At 39.3% G+C, this 11,972-nt stretch overlaps 1 protein-coding gene across 1 annotated transcript; it reads right to left on the bottom strand.

The window, feature by feature from the left end:
* Positions 1-333: 333 nt before the first annotated feature.
* pfkmb (phosphofructokinase, muscle b) lies at positions 334-9,295 on the bottom strand. The gene is made up of 22 exons (XM_042407718.1): positions 9,086-9,295; positions 7,574-7,647; positions 7,015-7,092; positions 6,193-6,382; positions 5,936-6,101; positions 5,807-5,851; positions 5,372-5,480; positions 5,177-5,272; positions 4,994-5,086; positions 4,771-4,896; positions 4,518-4,582; positions 4,360-4,423; positions 4,107-4,253; positions 3,907-3,977; positions 3,686-3,773; positions 3,397-3,549; positions 3,124-3,288; positions 2,963-3,024; positions 2,764-2,875; positions 2,563-2,662; positions 2,365-2,470; positions 334-1,850 (listed from the first exon to the last, which is right to left on the bottom strand). The coding sequence occupies exons 1-22, from the start codon at positions 9,168-9,170 to the stop codon at positions 1,709-1,711; spliced, it is 2,337 nt and encodes a 778-aa protein (XP_042263652.1). The 5' UTR covers positions 9,171-9,295; the 3' UTR covers positions 334-1,708.
* Positions 9,296-11,972: the final 2,677 nt, after the last annotated feature.

Genomic DNA, 11,972 nt, shown 5'->3' on the forward strand with positions numbered 1-11,972 from the left:
TTGTACATTTCATTTCATTCTCTTCCATTTAAAATTTAAACCTGTAGCAGTTCTTCTCACTTAGAATATATTTTACATATTTTTTTTACATTTCTTTCTTTCTTTTTTTATATTATTTGGGATTACTTAATTTTGTGTATATTTTTGATTGTTATTCACCACAACACCAAGGCAAATTCCTTGCATGTGCAAACCTACTTGGCAATAAACCTGATTCTAAAAGAAAAAACATTTATTCCTAGTTACCCTTGTTATAAATCAGCTGGTGATATTGTGGATGAGGGTGTGTAGGTGTTTTTAGAGATGGACTAAAATCCCAAAATGCAAAAGAAATTGCTTGTGCAATATTATTTTATTTTTGGTAACAATAGTAGTAGTGTCCAAAAGCGGTGAAGTCACAGGGCAGAAATCAATCTGAAAAATTGTGGCAGGATTTGAAAATTGCTTTTCAATCACAGTTTGCAGAACTTGAACGGTTCTGCACAGAAGAATTTTAATTTTCTGGATCAGTTTGTAAAGATCTGTTTTCACTTTGACATTAAATTGACTTTTTGTTGGTCAGCTTAAAAAAGCCTAAATACATCTACTTTGATTCAAACAATAAAACATGAAAATATCCAAGGGGTGAATACTTTTTAAAGGCATTGTAGCCTGTAATTCCAAAGATGGCATAGGCTTGTAAACATGTTTTCATAAATTGGTGAGTGTAGTGATGAATAAACATTTTCCACTAGAGGGCACAGGTCCACACTTCTCCACTTGGTCTACAGCAGACAACTCCTTCAACATTTATTGTTTTAACAATGTAGAAATAGATTGAAGGGGGCAGCTGGTTGTAGGATAATTATTAAAAGTGTTTTTCCAGTAGACATATAACAAGCTTTAAAACATTTTACTGGCAACAAACACTTTAAATAACCCATCTGCATTTTTTATTGCTCTGAGTAATTCATATAATTTTTAATCTTAAACATTAGGCCTTTGTGGATGATATTCAATTGAGTCTCTCCTTTTACACCAATTAAACTGAACAGATGTTTCAAAGTGCCACACATAGCTTGAAAAAGTCTTGGTCACGATCCCGTTAACTTTGAGTAAGCTTGCAACTTTGTGAAGATTTCTAGTGCCAAAGCCTGAGATGATGAAAACTGCAGCTCTGATACAGTGATCTACAGAAGCACTGTAGGACACATTGCATGATGAGAACCCTGATTTCTCTTTAAGAGTGTGTATAGTTGACATACCAATTGAGAAAAATATTGCAAAAAGGTTCAAATATGGTAAAACCTTACTGTGGCTTTGTTTTAGTGGATTAGAATTGGATGTTAGAAATGGTCATGAAATGAGTTTTCAGTTTAGGCAGGTTGCTTTAGATGAATATAGAGAGACAGAAAGTAGGGCAGGGGTACAAGTGGTGTGGTGCAAATAACTGAAATGGGAAAAGAGCTTCTGTGATGGGAGACAGCCCTGAAATACCAGACTGCAGCATAAAAATACAGTCAGTTTCTACATCATAACGTAATGTTTTCTGTAAAAACAAATACCTGTATTAATTTTAAAGATTTATTGTGAGACTTGCTGTTTGTTTTGATCATATAATTATTATCTTTATTAATATTGCACTTGTCAGAGACAGAGTTTACAAAGTGCTTTGAAAAGAAGACAGGTCACATCAAGTCCTGATGGCAGTAATAAACACATGAAAAAGCTAATGATGAACTAAGCCTCTCTTCTTGATGACGTGTTCCATTGCAGCCTTTTCAGAAGTGTCCAAGTCGATCTTGTACTTGGCCAGGACCTTTAGGATGGGCCTCAGCCTAAGCCACCACTGTTCCAATGGAAGACGATGTCTGCAGAGGAAAAACGTGTGTTAGCACAAAAAGGGAAATGAAAACAAGAACTAAATTCTCAAAGCTTAGGGAGTCAAATAATTCATGTTAAGTATTTTAATTAAAGCTGCATTAAATAATTTCTGACCACAAATGGGCAGAAAGCAAGTGGCTTTAAACTTCAGAGTTGACATGTTTGCATACAACTGTATATGTACACTTACAGTATGTACAACAAAAGCAACACTGGCATTCATTGGAGTTCTCTTCCTTGCTATTTACTGATGTTTTAACCCTGGTTACTAACTCTTTCAAATGATGTCTTTTGCGTACTGGCTGTGGTATTTATATCGACTATTTTTTCTCTGGTTACATTAGTTTGGCAAATCCAAACAATTAATTGAAAGCTACATACAAGGAGTCAGTACATTTCACATGTAAAAGACATTGTCTGAGTCAGAGTCTGAGTAAATGCAGAGCAGTGCAGAAGACAATATGAGACCAGAAAATAAACTGAAAACATAGAAAGTCTTACTCAAAGTCAGTTTGGTCTTTAAGATCTGCTAGAGGCTGGAAGACCAAAGCTCTCTTCTTCATGCCCAGCACACAAGCTGAATCTGCAGAATTGGCAAAGATGCGACCTGGAAGTTTGAGGTTAAAGATAGATTAGCACAGAGAGCACAGGAGATAATCAGGCCACAATTCTATACAACATTTCGTCCTTTGTCGTTACCATGTCTGTAGCACTCCTTCAGCTTGTCAGTCAGCCACAGGACAGCCTTGACTCCCATCTTGGTGGCAAAATTCCTGTCGAAGGGGCTTGGTACTCCACCCTAATCAAAGAAATGGTTTCGTTGTATTTATGGAACTGAATAGAGGTGGAAAATATTGAATCTGTGCACAACAAACAGATGATCTGCATCTAATGGCATACCTGCTGCATATGTCCAAGTACATTCTTCCTGCAGTCAAACACACCCTTGCCCTCCTCTGAGTACAGGTTGTAAATAAAATCTGTCGTGTAGTGGGCATTGCAATTCTCATTTCTGAAAAAAGAAAGAGCTATGAACCTCCAGTGAAAAGTGAAATGGTGATTCTGTTCAGAAAAGAAATAATGCAAAATTCCCACAAACCTCAGAATGAGTCCTCTCTTCACTGTGGTTTTCATCTTCTCCACCAGATGCTGCACATTCATCTACAAACAAATAAACATTGAGTTCCGAAACATCCATCCATCACTGATGCATGGGAACACTTAGCTTTCACTTTTGTTTGTAAATTCATAAGCTCAGACCTCTAGCTCTTTAATGTTCATAGGATCCTCATAGACGTAAGCAGCATCAGCTCCAGATGCCAAGCCGGCCATGGTAGCCAGGTAGCCGCAGTATCCTCCCATAGTCTCAACAATGAACACTCTGCGCTTGGTGCCAGCAGCAGATTGCTTGATCCTGTCGCATGTCTGAAGGGGACAAAGAGAAAAAAGAAAGAGGCACATTATAGTAACTAGTCACTTAATTTTTAAATGACTGTTAGATTGTCTGTTTTTTGTGTTCTGTGAGAATTTTACCATGGTTATGGTGTTAAGAGCAGTGTCAGCGCCAATACTGAAGTCAGATCCAGGGACGTTGTTAGAGACAGTAGCAGGAACAATGACAAGGGGAACACACAGTTCCTCATACTTCTCTCTAGCCTGCACCATCTCCAGACCGCCAACATATGCCTGGTGAAAACAGGAAGGAGGAAATTAGTAAAATGCCAACAAGTGCCTTTCATTTATATGTTTGGTTTTAGTGTGAGAGCTGTGTAATGGACTGATACACCAGCAACATGATCAGAGTCTCTATACTGCTGCTTACCTCAAAGCCTCCAATAATGACGATAGCATGAATGTTGTACTTAGCAATACTCATACTGATCTCCTCCATTAAATCATTTGGCTTGGTTCTTCATAAAAGGAAAAAACATCAGAAATTACACCTGTTCAGTGTTCACTTGGGTCAATGTACATTTAAAAACATTGAAACATGTACTGTTGTTATTGTACCGATCAGCAGAGTGCTCAATTTAAATATCTCACCTCTTTGTGCCCAGATTGGAGCCCCCCTTTCCGGTCCATCCTGCCACTGCAGACCAAGTCATGGGCTTGATCTGTTCAGGGAAAGGATGTGTGTTCTGACAAGCTCTTCCACATGTGTAAACTATGGATGAATGTGGTAAAACTATCATGAAAGTAAAAGCCTTTCAGTTTTTTTTTATGCGTGTGTTACTAGAATTTACCTTTCCATGAGCCAAACCATCAAAGCCGTCGTGCACTGCCAGCATCTGATGGCCCTGGAGGAGCCCGATCCTGACAGCGGAACGAACTGCAGCGTTCATTCCAGCGCATGGAGCACCCACGTTCAGTATAGCAATGTTGATATTGCTCTGGCAAGGGAAAATTTGACATTTGTCAGAATAAATATATTTTCCACTGGGGCATATTAACTGAGAGACAGTTATAAGACAGTACAAATATACAGTAGTTCCTGACCTTTGTATCTGGGGGGCGCACGTGAGCCAGCATTTTATAGGTGTTCCAGTTGTTCTCAAAGCTCCTGTTGTCAAAAGTGAGCAGACACGTACAGACATTTAAAACTCGACACAACAGTTGAGATTTTGAAATGTTTAAGACAAAAGTGCATGCCTCACTTTCCCCTGAGCTTCACCGCATCGTCAAACCTCTTTTCACTCATGGCTGTGGTGACATCTTTTGTCTGACATGAAAGAAAGTGAGAGGACAAAGAGGAAACTGAGAATTTAATCAGAATATTATGAATTATGGTGCTTTAGTGTACTGGGAGAGCTCAACAAACCTCTCAAAGTTGATGTCATGATGCATATTTTTACACTGCAGAAATTGTGTGTTGTATTAATATTTACTTTATGGAACAGATAGATTTACCACTTGCACACACTCCATCAGAGGCAGCCTGACAGCCATGTTTCCAGACAAGCTGACCACACATGCAGGAGTCTCTGGCGTGGCCTCTAGCAGAGCCATTACAGCCTCCACACCCATCCTGCTGGCCTAAATAACATAAATGAGAAACAGGGGCTCAGAGAAGCAGTTAAGATCAATTTATGAATATTTAAAAGGTTTATAGATGGAGCCATTGAGCAATTACCAGGATTCTGTCAAAGGCTGAGGGAGTTCCACCTCTCTGCACATGGCCCAGGATGGTGGTTCGGGTGTCGACGCCAAGGCTCTTTGTTACCAGCTGGACAGAGACGTTATGAGTTTATGAGCAGTCTAATATGACTGGAACCTCTCCAATGTGCTTGTGTGTTACAGCATTGCTATTACTGACCTCTTTGACATCGTCACAGGTGATAGGTTGACCCTGGCGGTTAATTGCTCCCTCCGCAATAATGAGGATATTCAAACGGGAGCCACGGTCTCTTTGCTGTGAGGGACACAATAAGCTGGAAGATCAATATGCAGACTTTTTTTTGAAGCCGAAATGATGTCAAATTAAAGTGATGTTGCAGGGCAAGACATTTACCGCCATCAGTCTTCTGCACAGATGCTCCTCCCATCCATCCTCTGGGGGCATCTCTGGGATAAATACCCAATCAGCACCACAAGCCAGAGCTGTCACCAAAGCCAGGTAGCTGTAGGTGAAGGATCATAAGTTGAAACAGCCTCTGGAACACTGACACTGAATTAAGAATGGACTTAAAGTTACAGAGAAATAGAAGTGTTTTGATGTTGTTTATAATACTTTATCAAACAAACTGCATCACATTATGATTTACAGTGCATCATATTAGAGGTGGATATTAACAATCTATCAATCTATCAATAACAATCTATGTTGCACCTAGAAAAGGGATAACATGAGGCAGTCAATTGCAAGGCCACTATGTTAAATATTAGTGTACTATGATTGAATATAGACAAACACACCTTTATGACTCCCAACCCGGGCTGTACTCACCCACAGTGCCTGCCCATTACCTCCAGGATGAAGGTCCTCTGGTGACTGCAGAAAGACACATTTTAAGTCACGAGTGTTGAAATGGCAGGTCTGTCCATCACATAAATGTATAAATGCCTGTATGTATACCTCTGTGCTGTAGTAGTGATGGCGTCCACTATCTCAATGATGCGATGTAGAGCAGAGTCTGTGCCAATGGTCATGTCAGTGCCACAGAAGTCGTTGTCGATGGAGCCCACCATGCCAACGATGTTGAGGTGGGAGGAAGTCTTGGCCTCACTTGCCGTGATTTTACCTGAGCACAGATTAAAATGGCAACGCTCTCAGATACATTCATCAATATGCTTAAACAGAAACAATGATTTTTTGGGGGTCAGGACTCTCACCAGTTTTGAGCAAGTCCGCCACCAGCTCACTCCACTCTGAACGGAACTGGTTGGCACCTGTCAAACTGCCATCACCTCCAATAACACACAGGTTGGTGATGCCTAGCTTGACCAGGTTACAGGCAGCCTTGGTGCGCCCTTCCTTGTTGCGGAAGTCCATACAACGGGCACTACCAATCACAGTTCCACCCTGATGTCAAGCAAGAAAGGAAGGGTTTCAGTACCAAACAAGATTCACAAGAAGGCAGATCAGGAGAATGGTGGCATTATCTAAAACCCAACTGCTCATGTCTAAGGCCCATTAATGCCCATGGAATGCTCTACCTGATGAGCAGCGATCTATAAAAACTATATCTACATTTAAAGCTAAGCTCAAAACCTTCCTGTTTTCTCAGGCCTATGAACAGTGTTAATGTGTGTGTGTGTGTGTGTAGGTATTGTGGGTATGTATAAATATATGTTGTTTCTTTATTATTATTATCATTATTACTGTTATACCACTGTGTTGCATATGCTTAATGTTTTTATGTTTCTTTTAAAAGTAAAGCACAGTGAGTTTCTTTGTAATGAAATGTGCTCTATAAATAAAGCTGCCTTGACTTGCCATTAAGTCTTGCTATTTAATGAACCTTGGCATTTAAATGACCATTTGACCTACAGAACTGCACTGCAGAGGCTAAAGGGTTGCTAAAGTTACACAGATCCTCCATCCCACTCACAAAAAAGGCTAGACGGTGACCCACTGAGTCACGAATTAAAAAACAAGGTGGAGATGATAAGCGTGTAGTGAAATATGCTTTACATCCTCATGCTTGTTCTCACCAGCTGCAGCATCATTGACACACTTTCCCATGTAGCGGGGCGAATATTGTCTCCTCCATCCACCAGACCCTGGTAACCCTGTCAACAAACAGACACACAGCACCATATCACTTCCTTGAAGTCTTGAGTCATCGCTGGAGGAGAGCCTGATGTTCAATGACACAGGCATATTTTTACTCTGGCAAATGCTTCTGTTTCAGCCCCACAACTGTTTTGTTTGTTATATTGTTATTTACTCGTTATTTATAAGGTTGATTTTGTGTACAGGAAATGTGGGAGTGCGGAAACAATTGAAAGCAGATATTGTAATTGATTAATTGTCATTTGTCGAGCAAAAATACAAATCATGCGCTTGTTCCAGCTTCTTAGTGGGGATAATTTGTTGCTTTTACTTGTTTATATAATTGTAAATTGAACAACCTTTGGGTTTCGGATTGTTGGGCAGACAAAGTAACTCATTTGAAGATGTCGCCTGGGGCGCTGTTTTTCACAATTTTTTATATTTATTTTGAGTTTGAACAGATTAAATGATTAATTTAATAATAGAAAAAGTATTTACCTCATGGACAAAATACACCTTGGCTCCAGTGTAAAGTCCCACGCGAACTGTGGCCCTCACAGCTGCATTCATACCTGTAGACACAGTGTGTGTTTATGTGCATTAGCCCTCATACTTTTATTTACTTTTATTTATTTACTTTTATTTTTCTTTTTTAACATTTATATTTGCATTTATAAATGCATATAAACATAATATATAAAATTATATGAGGTTTTAAATGACACTGATGTTGAACTATTTGTGCATTGAATACGATTAGCATTTCCTTTTTTAGACTTTAGCTTTTGCTTTAACCTGGTTCTGCAGCTGCTGAACACCAGATGGGTGCAACAACATCACAATCTTAAGGTAAAGAAAAATGATAAAACAACACTATGGTGCCCTTTCATTTTACTGCAGTTTTATTGTAAAGGTAAACAGTAAAATTATAAAAAAAAAAAAAAAGTGGTACTGGTGAGTTTGTATTGCAGGAAAGGCAGCTGCACACTCTCAGCAACTGGGGGGGGGGGGGGGTTGCTTAAAAGGACAACATGTTAACTTTGAAGGTGCCAAGAGCTTCTCCACTTACAGTGTAAAGGAGAAGAGGAGAGAGAGGAAGAGCAGGACAGCCCGCGCACTCTCACCTCACCGCTTTACAAACACATGACAGAAAGGTCATTCCTCTAAAATTAGCCCCCATAACACATACAGAGTTAAGAGCAAGAGGGAGGAGAAGACGAAGAAACTTGGACTAAAGGATATAAAGATATCTAGAAAGGTAAGGTTGCAATGAGTAATGAGAGTGAAAAAGAAAAGTGAGTGTGAGAAAAGAAGTGTGAGAGGTTGACAGTTTTACATTTACACACACATCTTAAGGTAGGGCAGAAACACAGACAGACTTGCTGTCTCACACGTTCACACAACAGGGTTGTGTGGGGTCACTGACACACTTCCCAAAGGTCACAGTGGAGATAGTCCTCATCGAGTTAAAGGTCAGGGGGAGAGTCTGTCTCCCTCTGTGGGCCTAGCAGCTCCAGGTGAAAGAATTTTCCCTAAGTTAGCTCTATGAGATAGTTAAGATAACTCTGTTCTGGTATAGAAAATCATTTAAGTATTTTGATCAGTTATAAAAATATTATCAGTCATATTTGATATAAAAGAGAGCTGCAAACATGATTGAATGCAGCAGTAAAGAAGTGGCTAGACTTTCCTAAAGAGCAGTGTCATTTAGGATGTTAACAAGGTTGGAGACTGATGATATACCTGCAGTATGTTGGTTTATACAGGTTACTTATCAGTGACAATCAATTATCATTCCAAAGCAATCAAATGTTGGCCTCCAGACAAACTGGTTTCTAACTCATTACACATCTCAAATACTTTTTTTAATTCGTAAAACACCCTGTTGTTGAATATACTGACTTCTCACACAGCAGGTCCTCTAAACTACCTGCTGAGGCAAACAAATATCAGACATGCCCTGCTTTGGCACTCCACACTCACATATCACCCTGGAAACCCTCCACTTACCTTGGGCATCTCCTCCGGAGGTCAGCACGGCAATTGCCCGACCCACACCCATCTTGGTGTGGTCGACTGGAGTTGTTTGCGCCATGGTCCTGGACCTGAAGGTGGCTGACAGAAAGAGGCCTTGAGTGTAAAAACCTACTACACTCTACTGAACTGTGCGGGGCACGGGGAGCCTCTAACACAGCTCGCCTGCTGTGGAAAGTAATAGCAGTTGCAAGTGCACAGCTTAACTATCCTCTTGGCAGACGTCATGGCACACGTGGTTGCGCAAACACATTTAGATACACAGACATACCCAGTGCCTATTAAAAGTATTCAACCTGCCTCACCCACTTGTAATTTTTTACATTTTACACGTTAAATCACAGTGGAGGTAATTATGTTTTTCCACACTAATCATCAGAAAATACACTTCAATGTCAAAGTGACATCTTACAAATACAAATATCTGCAAAATCATCTAAATTAAGTTCAAATACTACACAGTAATAATCAACTGTATCAGCAATTTTCAAGTTCTGCTTAGATTGAAGTCTGGACTATAACCCCTCCAGGACTTAAATATTGTTCTTTTTAAGCCACCCTAGTGTCTTGGAAATTTTGTTGTATACTGTCTCAAATTTTTACTTTTTAATTACATTATTAGATTAATTTGAAATGTTTCTTTGTTGTCATGATGTAGTTTCTTTTTTTGTTTTTTTCTTTTGCCAGAAATGTTACTAACAAGCTGTTAGCTATTGGACTTGTGTGGTGTGTGTGTGTGTGTGTGTGTGTGTGTGTGTGTGTGTGTGTGTGTGTGTTTGGTAGGACTCTGATGCAGTAGGTGTACTGATTTAAAACATCGCCCATGTCTCCAGTCAGCTTATTAAAACAACTGATCACTTCAGTGATTCAGATGTGTTATGGTCAAGGGGGCGAATATGCAAACAGTTTTCTAATTTAGATCAATTTATTTATTTTGTGTTTGTCTTTTAATAAATTACATTTATCTTTTATGATTGTTTAATAAAATGCTAATTACATCCACTGTGATTCAATATTGCAGCTATCTGATCCATATTTATACCACCATCTGCCATCACAGCAACAGCAAGTAAATCAGTTCTGCACAGCAGCAAATATACACCGGGTTCTGGCACTGCTATTAAATACATTATTAGTTAGTAATCTCTGAGAGTGAAGTTTAGCTTTTCATTTACCACTGTCCCATTAGAGACCACATATTCTACTTATTCAAACTGATATTGATAGTCCTTTAATTTCACTCCAGTTTACCAGTATGCCTCGCTGAATCAGAGCTCAAGGATGTCTTACCTTGATATTCAGATGTGGGGGGGTCATCACCACCTGTGGAGGGAGAACCATATTACGTTAACCAAAAGATCCAGCCTCATCTGCACCTTGTTTGTGTATGACTATATTGTGCAGCTGATTGACTCCTAGGAACAAGCCAGTATGTTACTCACATGAAAACCCCTCTCTACCAGAGACAAACTGCTCAAGCATTATTCCTCAGCATTTACACTTTGTTTACATCCTTTATCTATATATGGCAGGATAGTTCACTCCCACTGGCCTAATCTTGTTTTTTGCTATGAGCCATATGCTGATTGGCTGGTTAAAGATGTCATACTGAGGAGAAAGAACATAAACATACATGTTTTGAAGAGTTGCCCCTACTGAATTTAGCAATTCAGATATGTCTAGTTCAATACAGCCTGCAAGTATATGAAATTGGTTGCACACCAACAGGACCTCTGGGTATTTTATAAATTGATGCCTCCCACTCACAAAGCCTATAATTTACACAACAATTTGTACTTGTTTGTAGTTTCTCAGCGTAAGTAATTTCTGTGTGGAGGAAATTCAACCCCCAAAGCCCCAGATGACACTGCTGTCAGTTACTTTTCCTTTTAAATTGACACGTCTTCCACTAACAGACACATTATATCTTGTTAGTCCGCTATTCATATCTGGAATCATGATTTATACAAGGTAATCATGCAGATACAGCCCAGTATGACACCTACAAGTGTTTGTGTGTGTGTGTGTCTGAAGGGTTCTGTGATTATTACATTATTTGTTCAATCACTGCCAGTGTAGCTGATCTAATTGTATTACATAATGGTATTTTTCTGTCTGTTGTAGTGTATAATAACGATAAATTAAGAATGAAAATCGTTGCATATTAACTTAGAGCTGCAAAAGGCATTTGAACCATAAAGCACCTGACACTCAGTATACATACTATTATGTGAAATAACATAAAAATAATGGCCATGATAAATATTTATCATTTTAATATTTAAAATGAAAAGGAAAGGATCAGTGTAATAACAGTGTGAGTGTGAAGCCAGTCTGCTGCAGACAGCTCATCTTTAAATAGATTCAGGATGTCTGAATGCAGAGACAGAGTTGCTATCTATAAAACACACAGCAACCCCTCCCCTTCTGTACGGCCATTACTGTGAAACTGCACTGTCATCCGTATAACCAAACATGTCAAAACTTGTCATGCTTGTTTATTTATTACCGGGTAAATATATGTGACAATTTACAAAATATTACATAAGTGTCCAAAAGCAATGTGTGGACCAGGCCTCGATTATTATTCAGAGGTAACAAATACATAAACTGAAATGACAGAATAGGTCTCTCTCTCTCTCTCTCTCTCTCTCTCTCTCTCTCTCTCTCTCTCTCTCTCTCTCTATCTCTCTATCTCTCTCTCTCTATCTCTCTCTCTCTATCTCTCTCTCACACACACACACACACACTCACAAGTAAACAAATATCCATACCATATGCATACCTTGACCTTTTTTTCTGAGCCAGAGCAGCAGACAGACCAGCAGCAATGGGACAGAGAGGTACCACATGCTCCTGAAGA

This window comes from Thunnus maccoyii, chromosome 3 (genome assembly GCF_910596095.1).
Source record: "Thunnus maccoyii chromosome 3, fThuMac1.1, whole genome shotgun sequence".
NCBI classification, from domain to species: Eukaryota; Metazoa; Chordata; class Actinopteri; order Scombriformes; family Scombridae; genus Thunnus; species Thunnus maccoyii.

Bases quoted from the DNA above. Each gene is read 5' to 3' on its own strand.
- pfkmb (XM_042407718.1), bottom strand. From the start codon at position 9,170: ATGGCGCAAACAACTCCAGTCGACCACACCAAGATGGGTGTGGGTCGG. The intron at 5,273-5,371 runs GTAAATGTCTTG...TGTCCCTCACAG, and splicing joins TGTGCAGAAGACTGATGGCG to CAAAGAGACCGTGGCTCCCG. The intron at 4,583-4,770 runs GTAAATCTATCT...CTTTCATGTCAG, and splicing joins TGATGGAGTGTGTGCAAGTG to ACAAAAGATGTCACCACAGC.